Source organism: Salmo salar, chromosome ssa11 (genome assembly GCF_905237065.1).
Source record: "Salmo salar chromosome ssa11, Ssal_v3.1, whole genome shotgun sequence".
NCBI classification, from domain to species: domain Eukaryota; kingdom Metazoa; phylum Chordata; class Actinopteri; order Salmoniformes; family Salmonidae; genus Salmo; species Salmo salar.
Window position 1 is genome coordinate 64,542,538 of NC_059452.1, and position 22,330 is coordinate 64,564,867.

At 44.5% G+C, this 22,330-nt stretch overlaps 1 protein-coding gene across 6 annotated transcripts in view; it reads right to left on the minus strand.

Annotated features, from left to right (window-relative positions):
* The window catches only part of LOC106563000 (2-oxoglutarate dehydrogenase, mitochondrial), a 53,432-nt gene that overhangs the window by 18,794 nt on the left and 12,308 nt on the right, over positions 1-22,330 (minus strand). Inside the window, exons 1-4 of one of the 6 annotated variants that reach the window (XM_045689837.1) lie at positions 11,192-11,367; positions 10,935-11,028; positions 10,533-10,635; positions 7,105-7,149 (exon numbers count right to left, since the gene is read on the minus strand). In XM_045689837.1, the coding sequence (XP_045545793.1) occupies positions 7,105-7,149; positions 10,533-10,593 (106 nt within the window). In that variant the 5' untranslated portion in view covers positions 10,594-10,635; positions 10,935-11,028; positions 11,192-11,367. Of the gene's footprint in view, positions 1-7,104; positions 7,150-10,532; positions 10,636-10,934; positions 11,029-11,191; positions 11,381-22,330 lie in introns of those variants that run through there. The other 5 variants (XM_045689833.1, XM_045689834.1, XM_045689839.1 and 2 more) reach the window with 5 other exon arrangements.

Sequence of the window (22,330 nt, forward strand, 5' to 3'; positions counted from 1 at the left end):
TGGCAGGGGGTGTTTGTTTTATGTGGTTCAGGGTGTGTTTTGTGTATGTGTTTCGGTAGAGGGGTGATTTGATTTATTAGTCCGGGGTTTGTTAGTCTATGTTCTATGTTAGTATATTTCTATGTTCTATCTAGTCTATTGTAGTTCTATGTTTAGTTAATTGGGGTTGGACCTTCAATTGGAGGCAGCTGGTTATCGTTGCCTCTGATTGAAGGTCCTATAATTAGGAGTTTGTTTGTCATGGGATTTTGTGGGATTGTTCTTGTTTAGCTGTTTGCCTGACGAGACTGTCAAATTCGTTTTGTTTTGTATACATTTATGTTTTCCTTCTTCACCAATAAAAAAAGAAGATGAGTATACATTTTCCCGCTGCGTCTTGGTCTCTACCCTACGACACCCGTGACATATGTGCTTTCTTGAGCAGGGGGACCTTGCAGGCGCTGCAGGATTTCAGTCCTTCACGGCGTAGTGTGTTACCAATTGTTTTCTTGGTGACTATGGTCCCAGCTGCCTTGAGATCATTGACAAGATCCTCCCGTGTAGTTCTGGGCTGATTCCTCACCGTTCTCATGATCATTGCAACTCCACGAGGTGAGATCTTGCATGGAACCCCAGGCCGAGGGAGATTGACAGTTCTTTTGTGTTTCTTCCATTTGCGAATAATTGCACCAACTGTTGTCACCTTCTCACCAAGCTGCTTGGCGATGGTCTTGTAGCCCATTCCAGCCTTGTGTAGGTCTACAATCTTGTCCCTGACATCCTTGGAGAGCTCTTTGGTCTTGGCCATGGTGGAGAGTTTGGAATCTGATTGATTGATTGCTTCTGTGGACAGGTGTCTTTTATACAGGTAACAAACTGAGATTAGGAGCACTCCCTTTAAGAGTGTGCTCCTAATCTCAGCTCGTTACCTGTATAAAAGACACCTGGGAGACAGAAATCATTCTGATTGAGAGGGGTTCAAATACTTATTTCCCTCATTAAAATGCTAATCAATTAATAACATTTTTGACATGCGTTTTTCAGGATTTTTTTGTTGTTATTCTGTCTCTCACTGTTCAAATAAACCTACCATTAAAATTATAGACTGATCATTTCTTTGTCAGTGGGCAAACGTACAAAATCAGCAGGGGATAAAATACTTTTTCCCCTCACTGTATTATTCATATCTCAGAGCATTGCTAGTAATAGCCTAATGTTAGCCAACTAGCTAACATTGAACCTAGTTGGTTAGCTTTAGCTACCTTCAGATTCATGCAGGGTAGTAATGTTATGAGTTGGGACTATGGTTAATTGTTTAGCTAAACAAAATACTCCACTATGCAAGTAACCATTTCACTGTACCGTTTACACCTTCTGTATCCTGTGCATGTGACAAATACATTTAGATTTTATTTGATATAGTGTGTGTTTACCAGAGACAGTAATGTGAAGAACAACATGACCTGCACCAAAGTCAAATTAGGATATAACGTTAGGCCAAAGAGACGGTGTTCAAGTTCTCTGGTAGAATGCACTGATTTTATTTTAATCACACTCACAACCATAAGCTATTTTCTGTAATTAACTTGCCATTAACTTGTAAATAATGATCTTGTTGTGAGTTTATTTTCCTGAAATAATGAATACAAATTAGCTAAAGTTAAGACGTTGTCTTAATATATGATATGCTCATTATTTGAGCTGGCTAGCCAGCTAACTTAACGCTAACTTAGTCTTGAAATATTTGGTTGTTTAGCACACAACGACCGTACTCACTCTGTTTAGCATATGGCGTCACATGTGAATCCTTAAAGAGATGGGTGGGGCTAAGGCTTAAGCGGGTGTGAATGATGCTGAATGGGTGTAGACAAAGAAGAGCTATCCAGTAGTTGTACCAAAACATTCAAGGCCATTTTCTCAAAAGTGGGGTAACAAGTTTATCAACTTTCAAAGCAGAATTACTTCCTCATTGTTCCTAATCTGTAGTGTCTGATATACCATGCTCTAGCTCTTAGTCTCTACTTTATCCAATGTAAAAAACACAATTTCAAATGTTGCTACCTAATATCGAATCGAGCCGGTCGGTCACAATTACTTAAAAATTAAAAGCTGAAATGTCTTGCGTCAATAAGTATTCAACCCCTTTGTTATGGCAAGCCTAAATAGGTTCAGGAGTAAAAATGTGCTTAACAAGTCACATAATAAATTGCATGGACTCACTCTGTGTGCAATAATAGTGTTTAACATTATTTTTGATTGACTACCTCATCTCTATACCCCACTCATACAATTATCTGTAAGGTCCCTCAGTCGAGCAGTGAATTTCAAACACAAATTCAACCACAGACCAGGGAGGTTTTTCAATGCCTCACAAAGAAGGGCACCTATTGGTAGATGGGTAGAAATACATTTAAAAAGCAGATAATGAATATCCCTTTGAGCATGGTGAAGTTATTAATTACACGTTGGATGGTGTATCAATACAACCAGTCACTACATACAACGTTTCCCAAACTCGGCCCTCGGGACCACAAGTGGTGCACGTTTTGGTTTTGGAGGAACCTCCCGCACCTCAGACTCCTGCGTTTCCCGTGGTGCTAGGCCTACCCTGGTTAGCTTGTCATGACCCCACTGTTTCTTGGCAACGGAGGGCTCTCACGGGGTGGTCGCGAGAGTGCTCGGGGAGGTGTCTAGGGGTTTCCGTTGGTGCTACTATGGTGGAAAGTCCAGACCAGGTCTCCACCGTGCACATTCCCCCTGAATATGCTGATTTGGCTCTCACCTTCTCCAAAAAGAAGGCGACTCAATTACCAACCCATCGACATGGCGATTGTGGGATAAATCTCCTGGTAGACGCTGCACTTCCCAGGAGTCACGTGTATCCCCTCTCACAGGCGGAGACGGCGGCTATGGAAACATGTCTCTGAATCCCTGCGTCAGAGGTACATTTGGTCCTCCACTTCACCCGCCTCCGAGTTTATTTTTTGTGAAGAAGAAGGAGGGAGGTCTGCGCCCATGTATTGACTACCAAGGCCTGAATCAGATCACGGTGAGGTACAGTTACCCGCTACCTCTTATCACCACAGCGATTGAGTCATTGCACGGGGCGCGCTTCTTCACCAAACTATATCTCAGGAATGCTTACAACCTGGTGCGTATCCGGGAGAGAGACGAGTGGAAGACGGTGTTCAGTACAACCTCAGGGCATTATGAGTACCCCGTCATGACGTACGGGTTGATGAATGCTCCATCAGTCTTCCAAGCCTTTGTAGGCGAGATTTTCAGGGACCTGCACGGGCAGGGTGTAATGGTGTATATTGATGACATTCTGATATACTCCGCTACACGCGCCGAGCATGTGTGCCTGGTGCGCAGGGTGCTTGGTCGACTGTTGGAGCATGACCTGTACGTCAAGGCTGAGAAATGCCTGTTCTTCCAGCAGTCCGTCTCCTTCCTAGGGTACTGCATTTCAACCTCGGGGGTGGAGAAGGAGAGTGACCGCATTTCAGCCTTGCGTAATTGGCCATCTCCCACCACCGTAAAGGAGGTGCAGCGGTTTCTAGGGTTTGCCAATTACTACCGGAGGTTTATCCGGGGTTTTGGTCAGGTAGCGGCTCCCATTACCTCACTGCTGAAGGGGGGCCCGGTACGTTTGCAGTGGTCGGCTGAGGCGGACAGGGCTTTTGGTCACCTGAGGGCTCTGTTTACCTCGGCTCCTGTGCTGGCCCATCTGGAACCCTCTTTGGCGTTCATAGTGGAGGTGGACGTGTCCGAGGCTGGGATAGGAGCCATGCTCTCTCAGCGCTCGGGTACGCCACCGAAGCTCCGCCCCTGTGCCTTCTTCTCGAAGAAGCTCAGCCCGGCGGAGAGAAACTATGACGTGGGGGACCGGGAGCTGTTGGCTGTCGTCAAGGCTTTGAAGGTGTGGAGACATTGGCTTGAGGGGGCTAAACACCCTTTTCTCATCTGGACTGACCACCGCAATCTGGAGTACATCTGGGCAGCGAGGAGACTGAACCCTCGCCAGGCAAGGTGGGCCATGTTTTTCACCCATTTTGTTTTTTCCCTTTCCTACAGTCTAGATTGGCAAAACGTGAAAGCAGACTCACTGTCCCGACTGTATGACACAGAGGAGAGGCCCATGGATCCCACTCCCATACTCCCGGCATTCCTGCCTGGTGGCGCCGGTAGTGTGGGAGCTGGACACAGACATTGAGCGGGTGTTATGTGCAGAGCCCGCACCCCTCAAGTGTCCCACTGGGCGTCTATACGTTCCGTCTGCCATCCGTGACCGGTTGATCTATTGGGCCCACACGTCACCCTCCTCTAGTCATCATGGGATCAGTCGGACAGTGCGCTGTTTGGTTGGGAAGTACTGGTGGCCTACCTTGGCCAAGGATGTGAGGGTTTATGTTTCCTCCTGCTCGGTGTGTGCCCAGTGTAAGGCTCCTAGGCACCTGCCCAGAGGGAAGCTACACCCCTTACCTGTTCCACAGCGGCCTTGGTCACACCTGTCGGTGGATTTTCTGACTGATCTCCCCCCCCCCACAGGGAAACACCACGATCCTGGTCGTTGTGGATCGGTTCTCTAAGTCCTGCCGTCTCCTCTCTCTGCCCGGTCTCCCAACGGCCCTACAGACTGCAGAGCCCTTGTTTACGCACGTCTTCCGGCACTACAGGGTGGCTGAGGGTATAGTGTCTGATCGAGGTCCCCAGTTCACTTCGAGGGTCTGGAAGGCATTCATGGAATGTCTGGGGGTCTCGATCAGCCTTACCTCAGGGTTTCATCCCGAGAGTAATGGGCAGGTAGAGAGAGTGAACCAGGATGTGGGAAGGTTTCTGCGGTCGTATTGCCAGGATCGGCCGGGAGAGTGGGCAGTGTTCGTGCCTTGGGCCGAGATGGCTCAGAACTCGCTCCGCCACTCCAACACTCCTACACTAACCTCTCCCCCTTCCAGTGCGTACTGGGGTACCAGCTGGTTCTGGCGCCTTGGCATCAGCGTCAAACCGAGGCTCCTGCGGTGGACGACTGGTTCAGGCGTGCGGAGGAGACATGGGACGCCGCCCATGTTCACCTCCAGCGAGCCATGCTGCGCCAGAAAGCCAGCACAGACCGTCACCGCAGTGAAGCCGGGTCTGGCTCTCGACCCGGAACCTGCCCCTCCGCCTGCCCTGCCGGAAGCTGGGTCCGCGGTTTGTCCGGCCATTTAACAAGTGATTGAGGGAATTGAAACCAGGTGTGAGGAAAAACAAGACAAAACACATGGAAAATGAAAAGTGGATCGATGATGGCTAGAAGACCGGCGACGCCGACCGCCGCCCGAACAAGGAGAGGACCTGACTTCGGCGGAAGTCTTGACAGTATCTTTGTAGTGCTCAGTTGCCGGAGAGGAAGAAAACCACTCAGGGACACAACACATCACGAAGTACCACTCTGGGAGACAAATTCGCCTTTCAGCAGGTCAATAACCTAAACCACAAGGCCAAATATACACCGGAGTTGCTTACCAAGATAACATTGAATATTCCTGAGTGGCGTAATTACAGTTTTGACTTAAATCAGCTGTGTAGCAATGATCAACAACCAACTTGACAGCGCTTCAAGAATTCTTTTAATAATGATGTGCAAATATTGCACAATCCAGGTGTGAAAGCTCTTCCCAGAAAGACTTACAGCTGTAATCACTGCCAAAGGTGATTCTAACATGACTTGACTCATGGGGTTGAATACCTATGTAATCAAGATATATTATTGCATTATTTTTCATAATTTTCTTTACAAATGTTAGAATTTTTCTTCCACTTTGACAATACAGATTATTTTGTGTAGATTGTTGACACAAAATTACAATTAAATCCATTTTAATCCCAACTTGTAACACAACAACATGTGGAAAAAGTCAAGGGGTGTGAATACTTTCTGAAGGCACTGTATGTCTGTTTTTTAGTAAAATGTTCCATTGCCATATGTAATGCTTGAGTGTGTAAAGCCTAGGAGCATCGCTATTACTGATGATCTAAACAGCTGTTTCTGTTATGTTAAAGTAACTGTCCAGTGTTTCCATATTTCTATAAAATATGACCTATGGTTAATTACAATATGATTAAAATAATTTTCCTTCCAAAAGCAGCATTTAGGTGTTTGAGCGAACTGCGTACCCCTAACAACAGAATGGTGTAGGCATATACCCGCCATTAAAAATATTCAGACACACATGTGCTCTCCCCCCCCCAAGCTGGGCTCCCCCTAGGGCCAAACAGTATGTGTGCCAGCAACAGGTTGGCAAGGCGCCACTGGATCTGAGGTTCAGGTTCAGTCAGCCAGCTCACTGGGTTACTTAACAGGATTTGACCTAATAAACACACATTATCACCCAGGCACACACACACGCGCACACACTATCCCCTAATATGACCTTGTGTTAATAAAAATACAACAAGGCAGCATTCTCTAACACTCTGTCACTTGTTTTACTAGAGACTGGGGGGAATCCAGCCAAGCAGATGAAATCTAATCAAGTTAAAGAGTTGAGGCAGCCGGAGAGACATGTCTACACAGCCTTCTCACTGACCCTGAGGACCCACATTTACATTTTAGTCATTTAGCAGACGCTCTAATCAAAAATGATTTAAAGAAGCAATTAATGTTTAGTACCTTACTCAAGGGCCCATCGACAGATTTTTCACCTAGCCGGCTTAGAGATTCGAACCAGTAACCTTTAGACTATTGGCCCAATGCTATTAACCGTGATTACTTCAGGAAAAGAAACTTGGGACTACTTTACTTCTACAATAAACTGCACACAGAGCAACCAAGAGATAAAAGAATAGCTAAGAACTAGGGAACTATCCTACCATCACTCATCAGTGGGACTTGGGAAACATCACCTGAAAGCTACAGAGAAATCCTTAGGTCCAGTTCGGAAACCAATACTGTGACCTGATCCCTAGGCACTTGCTTCTCCATCTGAGAGCGTAGTCTTAGGGGCATAGACAACAAGTACGTAGAGACAGGGCCATGGTATGGGTTTGGAACCAGGCCGCAGCAGCAGCAGAGCTGTAGCAGAGCTAAAAAGGAAGTAGAGGATCCTGTATATTGTAGTCTATGGGCTGCTGTGTCCATACCTTCAGCAGTGAGATCATACAGGCGCTCTTTATACCCAGAGAGGTCTGGGGGACACAGAGAAAGAAACACACATATGGGTTAGTGGAACGTACACACAAAGAGGTTGGTGACATGCACGCACGCACACAAACACACATACATATTCTGGTGCACACCCACAGATGTCTCTCAAACCCACACACAAATCCGGATATTGCCCTGTTGACATTAGCTAAAAGTGACAGCCAGTCAGTCACACTACTGAAGATCAACAATACCAGTTTGAGACACACAGAACCAAAGGATAACCCTTTGAAGAACCCTTTTCGGTTCCAGGTAGAACCCTGTTGAGATTCATGTAGAACCCTTTACACAGAGGGTTCTACATGGAACCCAAAAGAGATCTACCTGGAACCAAAATGAGTTATCCTATGGACAGCCAAAGAACCCTTTTGGAACCCTTTTTTCTAAGAGTGCAGAAGAGAACTCTTTGACCCCAACACCAATAGGCCAACTGTAAATTCCATGTAATCACATTTTTTTAAACTATGTAACCCTTTCAGTACACACACACACACGCATATGCACTCACACATGCACACACACTCTCAGTGGCCATTTTCTGTCAGAGATCATAACCTACAGATTACCCAGGCAGGAGGAAGGGGGGATTAGATAACAGTATGCCTGGAAACTAGTGATGCACCGATATGACATTTGTGGCCGAAACCGATATCAGATGCCAAAATAACCCTGATACCGGTACCGATAACCGATATTTAAATTTTTTGCGTCCTTTTAAGCATTCTAGTACAGTTAAATAGTTAACACACACACATGGACGCAGCGGTCTAAGGCACTGCAACTCAGTGCAAGATGCGTCACTACAGTCTCTGGTTCGAATCCAGGCTGTATCACATCCTGCCGTGATTGGGAGCGTTCATAATTTTTTTACGTAGTTATTACACATTGATTACACTATCACTCGTATTTCATGTCACAACGATTCATCGATATGTATGCTATGATGCTGGTAAAGTTGTCTCACGCGCCTACAGTGCTGGTCATGAAAAAAAAAAAGCTAGCTAGCTCATGGATGCAAACAACGTTCTTCCCCAAAAACATAGCAACATGACATAATCTGTTTCAGTAGCTATAGTTACCTAGCTAACTATATAGCTAGGTGTCATCTAAAATAACCCTAATTTATAAGACAGTTCTTATTTGATTAATGGTGGTCGGACCCATCTATGTAAAGCTAGCCACAATAAGGATTAGCCACAATAGTGGACTTTGCGGTTAGCCTTCAAAATAAAAGTATGTCATTGACAGTGATGCAAATTAATACAAATAGTAGAATTATGCCATAATTTAATAGATCATGCTAAATGAGGTTGGAATGTTGTTATATAAAATCCACAAAAAATAATAATTTGTTAATTTCACAAACATCTGTTGTAATCACACTGGATGTATTATACTTTAGAAATGCATTGGGGGCATACTTATTTCACTGTACAGCCTTACCTATGGATTGTGGATCAATGACATGGGGTATCAGTCTACTCAGTGACACCCAGAGAACATTAGCGTCGTAGCTCTTATTGTGGGACTCTGAAACAACTGAATTGAGCCACATGTATTGTCAACTTATGTGTATTGAACACCATTCCCGAGGAAAAACAATACTGCGTGGATGTTTTGGAGTCTGATAACTCTGAGGAGGATGTTGGGAAAAAATATCTTTGGTATTGAGTAGACTGATACCCCATTTCATTGATCCCCAATCCTTAGGTAAAGCTGTACAGTGCAATATGAATGTCAATACACACAATAGGCTGACTGGGGAGGTGATTTCACACAGTCGCAGTCCCGCGATAAGAGCTACAACGGTAATATTTGCATTAACTCTTCTGTGGGTGTCACCGAGTAGACTGATACCCCATTTCATTGCTTCACATTTCAACCTTGTTTAACATTATCTAGTCTACATTTGGCATGATTCCACCAATTGTAACCTTCTGCATCACTTTCAAAGAGGTACTTTTATTTTGAAGACAAACCGCAAATTGCACTGTTGTGCCTAATCCTTATTGTGGCTAGCTTCACAACACATACCCCGGTCCGGTCGAGCTTCACTAGCCAGATGAAGCTAGCTGGCTGCTTATAACGTTAGCTTTGGGCAACAGGGTTAAGTAGCTGGCTAGCTAGTTATTTTCATGAACTGAAGTTCAATTTCAATAGGTGAACAACAAGTGCTACCTAGTTAATATTTACTCACAAGGATTACTAAATCATTGCTAAGAAAAATGAAAATGACTGCAGTTTCTACTGGTCATTGTTTTCAGGTTGGTTGTATTGGTACTAGCTAGGTACCAAGTTAAAGCTAGCTACCCCAGAAGTTGCAGTCGAACAAATAATGCTTTATTACCAACGCGGTATTGTAAACACATCGTTCGTGGCTGGTGTTTGCAGACTTTTTTGTACAGCTTGACAGTGCTACTGATAGTAGTGGTGGCGCTTGGCTTGCACGTGCAAATTCAGAACACACAACATAATTTATTTATTTAGTTATTTGACGTGCATCTTTTTTGACACACAAAGACCCAAACGGCGTTCCATAGTATGTCGTAAAGCTAATAGCAGTGATGCTATTACTGTGTAACTCTGGTAGGGCAACGTGTACCAGTGCTCGACCGGTCGACGAAAACCAACATCACCCACGACAGAGAACGGTTGATTGTCAAGGGCAATGAATCCCATTATCTTGGCGTTAATGGATTTCGCCTTTGAGTTGTCTCACTGAAATGTTCTTACTCTTTCAAATGACTGCTCGACTTGTTGACTGCTCGATCCACACAGCAGACATTGTGGGCTAGGTTAGGAATGCTGTGTTGCACGTGTAGCGCAAAATTTTACGTGGCGTCATTACGTCATGTACCTACGTTATATAGGTATGCACGTCAGCTTTGACATCGGTTTTGTACATCGGCGTTATACTAGACATCGGGCCGATACCGATGTTGGCATTTTTAGCTAATATTGGCTGATTCTGATATGTTCACCGATATATTGTGCATCCCTACTGGAGACATAACTAGATCCCATGGTTTAACAGTACGACAATCTGACTCTGTGCCCTAAATGTGAGTGAGAATGAATGAAACAAAATGGCGGCATGCAATATTTACCCATAGTATATGCAACACTAGCACAGCCAAATATATAGTTTACTATACTGCTAGAAGAAGCAGCATGTGTGCTATAGTACACGCTAAGGAAATGACATAGTTGGGTGACAGGCTGGTGACAGGTGGGTTAAACCATGTGGAGGGTGAGGATAGCGGTGTGGGTTAAGGTTATATACAGTATGTGGCGACAGACTATATTTAAGGCCTAAAACCTGTCTGTCTCAATTACCCCTTAACCCTTCCCCTCCTCTCCTCACCCAGTTTGTCATTGGAGGTGATGATGTCAGAGGGGGGAGGGCCTGGGTCGATGGCAGCCATGATGCCCAGAGGGTCCAGCTGTGCCACGTGGTGACCCCGAATCTACAGGGGGGCAGGGGGAAGTTCGAAAGAAGGGAGGGGACAAATTAAAATATGAAAAATAAACGAAACCGCAAAAGATAGCAGAGGGGAGGAAAGAAAAATCAAAAAGAGGTGAAAGACAAAATAAATCCAGAAAGCAAGAGGGAGGGAAAAATAGAAAAAGATAAAGAATAAACGAAGAGAGAACAGAGGAAGAAGAAAGTAAGACAATCAATCAGAAAGGTTAACCAATATGTAGCTTAATCAGAGTTGGCAAACACACGGCAGCGAGGCGAGGCAGGCGGGCGCACGTTTCTCACCAACTTTCTTCAAGCCCACCATTACTGGGGCCTCATCAAAGTCTACAACACTGATGTCCAGAGGGTCCAGCTTGGCTATGTGGTGCCCCCGCACCTAGACACATACAGGGCAATGACACTCAGTGTGTGTGTGTGTGTGTGTGTGTGTGTGTGTGTGTTATAATATAAGGTGCATAAGTGTGTGTGTGTGTTCAGAGGAACCTCCTAAACACAGGTATTACACTCAGTGTGTCAGTGTGTGTGTGTGTGTACAGTACCTGGTATGCTCGTACAAGTGACTGTACAGCCAGATGGTCCTCCACTAGCTTCTCCACGTTAGGTTGCACCCCGACCATCGCCTGGGCGTTAGCCAATCCCAGAGCAGCACCAGCCAGAGGAGGAGGGCTCTGATAGGCTGCGCCTGGTGGCGCCCCCGCATTGGCATTCCGGAAGAAAATATCCCATGACTGCAGAGTGAGAGAGTGAGAGTGAGAGTGTGAGAGAGAGAGAGAGAGAGAGAGAGAGAGAGAGAGAGAGAGAGAGAGAGAGAGAGAGAGAGAGAGAGAGAGAGAGAGAGAGAGAGAGAGACAAAAGAACAGAAAGAGGGCTTGGTTAGAAAACCACCAATCCAGGTATGCCAGGTATTTACCAATAAATTACATGGTAAAATGGTAATTACACTGTAAAAACCTATGAATTACTTTTGCTTCTTTGGGATTAATTTAAAACCTAGCACCACTACGAGAAACTATTTGGTACCAGGTAGTTACCAACTGCATTGATTAATATTATCTATTGATCTTAGGTCGCCAAGCCACATGGAGCAACGTTAAAAAGCAACTGACCCTAAAAAACAACTTCTCATTTAGAAAACAACCTATGTGGCATCGATATGAGTCAAAAACATAAACTCAGCAAAAAAGGAAACATCCTCTCACTGTCAACTGCGTTTATTTTCAGGAAACTTAACATGTGTAAATATTTGTATGAACATAACAAGATTCAACAACTGAAACATAAACTGAACAAGTTCCACAGACATGTGACTAACAGAAATGGAATAATGTGTCCCTGAACAAAGGGGGGGGTAAAATCAAAAGTAACAGTCAGTATCTGGTGTGGCCACCAGCTGCATTAAGTACTGCAGTGCATCTCCTCCTCATGGACTGCACCAGATTTGCCAGTTCTTGCTGTGAGATGTTACCCCACTTTTCCACCAAGGCACCTGCAAGTTCCCGGACATTTCTGGGGGGAATGACCCTAGCCCTCACCCTCCGATCCAACAGGTCCCAGACGTGCTCAATGGGATTGAGATCCGGGCTCTTCGCTGGCCATGGCAGAACACTGACATTCCTGTCTTGCAGGGAATCACGCACAGAACGAGCAGTATGGCTGGTGGCATTGTCATGCTGGAGGGTCATGTCAGGATGAGCCTGCATGAAGGGTAACACATGAGGGAGGAGGATGTCTTCCCTGTAACGCACAGCATTGAGATTGCCTGCAATGACAACAAGATCAGTCCGATGATGCTGTGACACACCGCCCCAGATCATGACGGACCCTCCACCTCCAAATCGATCCCGCTCCAGAGTACAGGTCTCGGTGTAACGCTCATTCCGTCGATGATAAACGCGTATCCGACCATTACCCCTGGTGAAACAAAATCGCAACTCGTCAGTGAAGAGAACTTTTTGCCAGTCCTGTCTGGTCCAATGACGGTGGGTTTGTGCCCATAGGCGACGTTGTTGCCGGTGATGTCTGGTGAGGACCTGCCTTACAACAGGCCTACAAGCCCTCAGTCCAGCCTCTCTCAGCCTATTGCGGACAGTCTGAGCACTGATGGAGGGATTGTGCGTCCCTGGTGTAACTCGGGCAGTTGTTGTTGCCATCCTGTACCTGTGATGGTGTGATGTTAGGATGTACCAATCCTGTGCAGGTGTTGTTACACGTGGTCTGCCATTGCGAGGATGATCAGCTGTTCCGTCCTGTCTCCCTGTAGTGCTGTCTTAGGCGTCTCACAGTACAGACATTGCAATTTATTGCCCTGGCCACATCTGCAGTCCTCATGCCTCCTTGCAGCATGCCTAAGGCACGTTCACGCAGATGAGCAGGGACCCTGCGCATCTTTCTTTTGGTGTTTTTCAGAGTCAGTAGAAAGGCCTCTTTCGTGTCCTAAGTTTTCATAACTGTGACCTTAATTGCCTACCGTCTGTAAGCTGTTAGTGTCTTAACATGTTCATTAATTGTTTATGGTTCATTGAACAAGCATGGGAAACAGTGTTTAAACACTTTACAATGAAGATCTGTAAAGCTATTTGGATTTTTCCAAATTATCTTTGAAAGACTGGGTCCTAAAAAAGGGACATTTATTTTTTTGCTGAGTTTATATTCTACTGTCAAAATTGACTACAAAGTAGAAATAGGATAATTTTGGTCATAAAGTCAGTCTCGTCAAAAACATTGTTTTGTAAGACTTGTGGTCGTGACAGCATCACAACACAAATGAATGTTGGGTTTGTTTCTATCCTGCCCACAGCTGGCAGCACACAGGAAATCATACATTTGGAAATCATCTTTGGATATCCATATTGGGCTAGTTAGGGACCTTAGGTAAATTACACAATATACAGTGCCTTGCGAAAGTATTCGGCCCCCTTGAACTTTTCGACCTTTTGCCACATTTCAGGCTTCAAACATAAAGATATAAAACTGTAATTTTTTGTGAAGAATCAACAACAAGTGGGACACAATCATGAAGTGGAACGAAATTTATTGGATATTTCAAACTTTTTGAACAAATAAAAAACTGAAAAATTGGGCGTGCAAAATTATTCAGCCCCCTTAAGTTAATACTTTGTAGCGCCACCTTTTGCTGCGATTACAGCTGTAAGTCACTTGGGGTATGTCTCTATCAGTTTTGCACATTGAGAGACTGACATTTTTGCCCATTCCTCCTTGCAAAACAGCTCGAGCTCAGTGAGGTTGCATGGAGAGCATTTGTGAACAGCAGTTTTCAGTTCTTTCCACAGATTCTTGATTGGATTCAGGTCTGGACTTTGACTTGGCCATTCTAACACCTGGATATGTTTATTTGTGAACCATTCCATTGTAGATTTTGCTTTATGTTTTGGATCATTGTCTTGTTGGAAGACAAATCTCCGTCCCAGTCTCAGGTCTTTTGCAGACTCCATCAGGTTTTCTTCCAGAATGGTCCTGTATTTGGCTCCATCCATCTTCCCATCAATTTTAACCATCTTCCCTGCCCCTGCTGAAGAAAAGCAGGCCCAAACCATGATGCTGCCACCACCATGTTTGACAGTGGGGATGGTGTGTTCAGGGTGATGAGCTGTGTTGCTTTTACGCCAAACATAACGTTTTTGCATTGTTGCCAAAAAGTTTGATTTTGGTTTCATCTGACCAGAGCACCTTCTTCCACATGTTTGGTGTGTCTCCCAGGTGGCTAGTGGCAAACTTTAAACGACACTTTTTATGGAGATCTTTAAGAAATGGCGTTCTTCTTGCCACTCTTCCATAAAGGCCAGCTTTGTGCAGTATACGACTGATTGTTGTCCTCTGGACAGAGTCTCCCACCTCAGCTGTAGATCTCTGCAGTTCATCCAGAGTGATCATGGGCCTCTTGGCTGCATCTCTGACCAGTCTTCTCCTTGTATGAGCTGAAAGTTTAGAGGGACGGCCGGGTCTTCGTAGATTTGCAGTGGTCTGATACTCCTTCCATTTCAATATTATCGCTTGCACAGTGCTCCTTGGGATGTTTAAAGCTTGGGAAATCTTTTTGTATCCAAATCCGGCTTTAAACTTCTCCACAACAGTATCTCGGACCTGCCTGGTGTGTTCCTTGTTCTTCATGATGCTCTCTGCGCTTTAAACGGACCTCTGAGACTATCACAGAGCAGGTGCATTTATACAGAGACTTGATTACACACAGGTGGATTCTATTTATCATCATTAGTCATTTAGGTCAACATTGGATCATTCAGAGATCCTCACTGAACTTCTGGAGAGAGTTTGCTGCACTGAAAGTAAAGGGGCTGAATAATTTTGCACGGCCAATTTTTCTGTTTTTTATTTGTTAAAAAAGTTTGAAATATCCAATAAATTTCGTTCCACTTCATAATTGTGTCCCACTTGTTGTTGATTCTTCACAAAAAATTACAGTTTTATATCTTTATGTTTGAAGCCTGAAATGTGGCAAAAGGTCGAAAAGTTCAAGGGGGCCGAATACTTTCGCAAGGCACTGTACATGGGACATTATGTAACAATTTCAATTGATCAGAATTTCAATGACTTAAAAACCCCAAACTAGCTAGAAATTGTTGAAATGCATATGTAGAATAGTGAAAATGTACTTCCACTGAGGAATACAGAGAATTAGTGTAGAGGGTCTATGCCCCTAATATATGTGCTATCTGACTCCATAATTATTTGAAGGCTATACGCCCATAATTGTATCCAGTGGGTATCGCCAAGGTCGAGAGCCTTGCGTCACCCCTCGGAATATTATTAGACGCACGTGTCTTGGTTTACCGTTATGCAATTATTAAGAGGCTAAGGAACAAAGAGCTAATATCGTACAATCAATGTCCAAGTATTAAATTATTGAGTTAACCCTCAGCTCAGAGATGCACAGTTAGAAGACTACGGTTTGTATCCATTTAAAAATAATCCGATTTATTACAGTTACGCAATAAGAATACAGTTAACAAATGGTACATACCAGAAATATTCACAATGAAAATAAAAGTCTTTAACAGCATAGAAAATTCACCACTATGACATACAAGCGTATATCAGGAGGTCGGTTTACCAATGACTCCATGATCAACGTTTAAACCCAGCTTTTATTCTTCCAAGAGCGCCAAATCCCAGTATCTCCCATAATCTAATTAACATCACTTTGCATGGCTCAAAACATTAAAACAAAGGCATGAAAACATCACACACATTCTTGGATATAACCATTTTCTAAATTATAGCTCCACTTTGAACTATGCGCCGTCCAACGAAAAGAATAACAGTTTCTCTAACAATAAATCCATATCACTTACAGTACAATGAAATATATAAAAATTCATAAGTCTTTATGAACTCCTGAAACAATCCAAACATGACAATTTAATTCACACTGTAACATTAATTTAGTAAATTCAAGTTTCATAAGTCTTCACCTCTCCTGGCTACAGTGACCCTAGGACTTCTGTGGGAATGTCTCTTCATTGAGATTGCCATTCTACCAATGCCATAAATTGTGATTGTCATCATGCTGGGCCTTGGCTCCAGCAAGTCGCTTGATGCATCTTCATCGTTCACATTTGTTCACTATCTTTATTTTTCCACTACACATATACAAATATTAAAAGCATTTAAAATATTTACAAAATGTTGTCTCATTTCCCTAACAAGCCCCAGAGATAGGCTATCGAAAGTCAAACCAACTTTGCCACGGTCGCACACCAGCTAGCTGAAGCTAATTGGCTAAATAATTTAGCTAACTCTGCCACCTGCGAGCACACACAAGAGACACCCACATCAAACCACACCCCAAAACCAACTCACGTTTGAATTCAGTCATGGCTGCTAGCATTTCTTAATGAACCAAATCTAAAATGAGGCCAATGAAGTGCCATCGCCCTTTAAACTAATTTAGCACAAGGGGAGAAAACAAACAATATTAATTTAGTGCATTTCTCTTTTGGATGTGACCCATGCCATATCAGTCACAGTGAGTGCTTTTGAATAGGCTTTGCAATATTTGCAGGTTTTAATCTGATCAAAACGCTGTCATTGAGCAAAAAACTACTCTATATACAAATCTTGATGTACAATAACATGCAGTTACACGTTCATTCAATACTATCACACCAGCCTTCGCTTTGGCTCCCCCTCCTGTCCAGCTCAGGCGTTCGCCGTCACCGGCCTTCTAGCTGCTGCCGAACCTGCTGCTGGCAAACGCCCTTCACTCATCAACCCCGGACTTGTCTCGTCATCATTATACACACCTGGTTCCAATCTCCCCTCTATCACTGTATATATACTCCCTCTGTAATTTGTCTTTGTCGGTGATGCCGAAAACAAAGGACGCGGCGAGGTGGTGTAAATGGAGTCCTTAGAGAAAGAAAAACAAGATGATTGTCAGGAGTAGTGCAGTATTATCATAAGGAGACATATACTTGGAAAAAGAGAGGGAGGAGGTATAAGAGAGAGAGGGAAGAAGAGGGTGAGCTTGAGTCGGATAAAAATGGTGGAAAAAAGGGAGATGGTTTGCTAAAGAAGAATGATAGAAAGTGTAAGCAGAGGGAGCTGAAGACAGGAGGAGAAATGGAAGTGAATGAGGGTGAAGTATCGGAGGTGGTAGGTGTGGTGAAGATATCAGAGACCGAGGTATGCACCGAGGGTCAGGAAAAAGATGAGTGAACAAGAAGGAGTGAAGTTTATGGAAAAAGTGGACTCTTGCCCTTTGGCTGATCCATTTGTGGTTTCACGGTGGGTGAAAAAAAAAAAAAAAAAGAGTTGAGTAATGTGGAATCGATGCGGATAACCAGAAGTGGTCTAATAATAATTGTTTATGTTTCTGTTGGTCAGAGGGAGAAGGCGCTCAGAGTAAAACAAACCTGGGCAAGAAAAGTGAATTGTTTCGCTCTCAAGAAAAGGGCACCAATGAAAGGAGTGATAACTGGGGTAGCAGTAAATATAAAAGTTGACCAGCTGAGGGGCAAGATTCCCGGTGTATGTGATGCTCGTCGTTTGATGCGACGCAGACAGGGTGGCGAGAGCAGGGAAACAGAAGAGTCATTGTCTGTTCTTTTGAGTTTTGAAGTTGAGTCCTTACCCGACAAAGTGAAGTTAGGATATATAAGTTATCCTGTATGAGCGTATGAATACATTACGATGTTACAGGTGTCAAGCTTATGGGCATGTGGCAGCAGTGTGTAGGACAACGTGTGAGAAGTGTGCAGAAGGGTATGAGACAAAGGAATGTGTAGTATTGGGGAAAGTAGTGGAATGTGTTAATTGTAGGGGTGCCCATGGAGCTGGGGATCAGAAATGTCCCGTGCAAGAAAAGGCAGGTTGAGGTTTCCAGGGTTAGAGTAGTGCAGAATTTGTCATATACTGAGGCAGTGAAGAAAGAAGAGGAAGATTGGTTAAGGGGGAGGAGTGGTGAGAGTAGTAGAGATATACCAGTACAGAGGGATAGGCCAAAAAGTGATATAAGTTTGAGTAAGATTGGATTTTTAGCATTTATAGTAATGGTTATCAACTGTACTGCAGGGATGGAACGGAAGTTGCAGAAAATTGAGGTTGTGGTGACAGCTGCAGAATGGTATTTCGGTGTGCGAGACTTGACATTTGAAGAGTTACAGTGTGTGTTAAGTGGTGATGTCCCATCCTTTCAGGACGATGACATGAGGTAGGAATAAATACATTTAATTAGTGGAGTAGGGTGGTGTTAATTTTATTTTATATAATTTTGAAATTAGTGAGTGTAGTGTTAGACGGTAGGCTATTTAATTTATTACATTTGTATTTTTCAAGCAAAGTATAAGGGAGTTGTACTCCAGTCTAGTAGGTGGTGGTAATGCAACAAATTGGATTCCAACCGCCGTTAAACATCATAGAAGTAGAAGAAGTCTTTGCCGGTCATTGTAAATGTTTCTTGTTTTCCTACTATTTCCTGAGTAGTTTATTATTTTGTACTTTGGGTTTCGTCCTGCTTTTAGATATATATACAGTGGGGGAAAAAAGTATTTGATCCCCTGCTGATTTTGTACGTTTGCCCACTTACAAAGAAATGATCAGTCTATAATTTTAATAGTAGGTTTATTTGAACAGTGACAGACAGAATAACAATAAAAAAAATCCAGAAAAACGCATGTGAAAAATGTTATAAAATTTTTCCCCCACTGTAGTGCTTTAAACTGTTGGGGCTAGGGGGCAGTATTTTCACGGCTGGATAAAAAAACGTACCCGATTTAATCTGGTTACTAATCCTACCCAGTAACTAGAATATGCATATACTTATTATATATGGATAGAAAACACCCTAAAGTTTCTAAAACTGTTTGAATGGTGTCTGTGAGTATAACAGAACTCATTTGGCAGGCAAAACCCTGAGACAGATTCTGACAGGAAGTGGATACCTGATGTGTTGAATTACCTTTAAGCCTATGCCATTGAAACACACAGGGGCTTATTAATGTTTTGGCACTTCCTATTGCTTCCACTAAATGTCACCAGCCTTTACAAAGTGTTTTGAGTCTTCTACTGTGAGATCTGACCGGACAAGAGCCTTGGAACGGTGATGGCCGATTAGACTCTGGCGCGCGAGGTCATGTTGGGTACCCTCGTTCCAATACGTTTTAAAAGAGAATGCATTCGTCCACCTTGAATATTATTCATGTTCTGGTTAAAAAAGGCACTAATGATTTATGCTATACAACGTTTGACATGTTTGAACGAATGTAAATATATTTTTCCCCCTCGTTCATGAAGTGAAGTCCGGCGGGCTTAGATCATGTGCTAACAACACAGAGCTTTTTGGACATAAATGATGAGCTTTTTTGAACAAAACTACATTCGTTATGGACCTGGGATTCCTGGAAGTGACATCTGATTAAGAGAATCAAAGGTAATGGATTATTTATATAGTATTTTCGATTTTAGATCTCTCCAACATGGCCGTTAGTCTGTATCGCAAAGCGTATTTTTCTGGGCGCAGTGCTCAGATTATTGCAAAGTGTGATTTCCCAGTAAAGTTATTTTTAAATCTGGCAAGTCGATTGCGTTCAAGAGATGTAAATCTATAATTCTTTAAATGACAATATAATATTTTACCAATGTTTTCTAATATTAATTATTTAATTTGTTGTGCTGACTTGACTGCCGGTTATTGGAGGGAAACGATTTCCTGAACATCAACGCCATAGTAAAACGCTGTTTTTGGATATAAATATGAACTTGATAGAACTAAAAATGCATGTATTGTCTAACATAATGTCCTAGGAGTGTCATCTGATGGAGATTGGCAAAGGTTAGTGCATCATTTTAGCTGGTTTTATGGTTTTGGTGACGCCTGTCTTTGACAAAACATTACACACAGCTATTGTCAATGTACTCTCCTAACATAATCTAACTTTATGCTTTCGCCGTAAAACCTTTTTGAAATCGGACAACGTGGTTAGATTAAGGAGATGTTTATCTTTCAAAGGGTGTAAGATAGTTGTATGTTTGAAAAATTTGAATTTTGACATGTATTTGGTTTCAAATTTGCCGCTCTTGAAATGCACCTGCTGTTGATAGGGTGCACCACGGGTGGCACGCTAGCGTCCCACATAGCCCCAAGAGGTTAATAAACGCAGAAGTTCTAAACCTGCGACTGCCTCCTGCCTACTCCTGCCTACTCCTCTCTACACTTGTGACAGAATGACCGACCCAAGAGAACAGGAAGCAGCAGGACATCCCGACCTCTCCACTATAGGAGACCACGACTCGTGCCTGTAGCACCTTGGTACTGCCATGGACGAGGTGCTCCGGACCATACGCCAGCTGCAGGCTACACCACCACCTTCCCAGCTCCCCACGGTTGTTCCAGTCACAATCTACATTACCCGGTCTGATCAGCAACGTCCACCTGCCCCTCCCGGAGCGGTTTGATGGCACTCCAGCTCACTGTAGGGGGTTTCTCCTGCAGTGTGACCTCCACCTTGCTCGTCATGCCAGGATGGCCTCCGAGAGGGACAAGGTGGCCTTGGTGATCTCGGAGCTGACAGCCTGGGCTCTGGAGTGGGTGCACGCCGCCTGGGAGAGGGGTGCAGAAGTGCAGTCCTACGAGCGCTTGACCCAACTCTTCTGTGCAGTTTTCGACCACCCTACAGAGGGCCGAGAGGGAGGTGAGTGTCTCCTCCGTCTACGCCAGGGGTCCAGGACAGCGTCTGAGTACGCTCTGGATTTCTGGATGGTGGCTGCGTCCACTGGCTGGAACGACCAGGCCCTGTTGACGGTTTTCCACTGCGGGCTACAGGCGGATGTCCAGACCGAACTGGCCTGTCACGACGAGGACCTCACGCTGGACTAGCTCATCGTCATGGCCATCTGCCTGGATAATCTCCTGCGGGCCTGTCGTCGCCCATCCCAGGGGTTCGGGTCTCTCCCAGGAACCTCCAGCGAGACTGAGCCCATGGAGGTGGGCATGATGCACCTTCCCCCAGAGGAACATCAATGCCGCCATCAACAGGGTTTCTGCTCCTACTGCGGGGAGTCAGACCACCCCTGGAACACCTGTCCCAGAAGGGGAACCAGGCGAGGAAGCAATAGGCCGAGGAGCGCTCCTGCTTCTTCCCAGGTAGGCGTGGATGTGCCTTGCTCCTCTCTGTCCACCCAGCCCGTCCTCCTTCCTGTCACCTTCCCGGACTATCCTGGCCCCCCACTGAGTCATGCCCTAATGGACTCAGGTACTGCAGGTAATTTCCTAGACCGGTCAGTGGCCTTATCATTTTGCATTCCTCTAGTCCCTTTACAACCCCCTATCCCAGTTCATGCCCTAGACAACCGTCCCCTAGGAACAGGAGAAATTCAGTTATCCCCTGCCTCTCATGCCCACTGTGATCGAACAGATGCACGGTGCTCAGGACTTTACCAAATTGGATTTACGCAGTGCCTACAACCTGTTGCACATCAGAGAGGGGGATGAATGGAAGACCGCCTTCAGCACAAGCACCGCGCAGTACCGATACAGGCTAATGCCCTACGGCCTGACAAATGCACCCTCAGTGTTTCAATCCTTCATTAACGAGGTGTTTAGAGACATGTTGGGTCGCTGTATAGTGGTGTACATAGACAACATCTTGGTTTACTCCACTACACGCAAGCAACTTGCCTCTCACGTCAGGTCCATTTTGGATAGGCTGATAGGGCATCACCTGTACACCAAGGCGGAGAAGTGCCTATTCTTCCAGCAGGCGGTCTCCTTCCTGGGCTATCGGATAGCCACCGAGGGAGTGGAGATGGAAGAGCAGAGGGTCAGTGCAGTACGGTCGTGGCCTGTTCCATCCAACATAAAGGCGGTGCAGAGCTTCCTAGGTTTTGCCAACTATTCCAGGCGCTTCATTAGGAGTATCAGCACAGTGGTGGCCCCTCTCACCTCCCTCTTGAAGGGAGGTCCTAGACAGCTGCGCTGGACTGAGGAGGCCAACGAAGCCTTCTGTGCGCTCAAGGAACATTTTACAAACTCACCTGTTCTGGCTCATCCTGACCCATCTCTGCTCTTCATCGTGGAGGTGGACGCCTCAGAGGTTGGAGTAGGGGCTATTCTCTCCCAGGCTCCTACTATTTCCTGAGTACTTTATTATTTTGCACTTTGGAATTTGTCCCACTTTTAGATATATAGTGCTTTAATAAGTTCA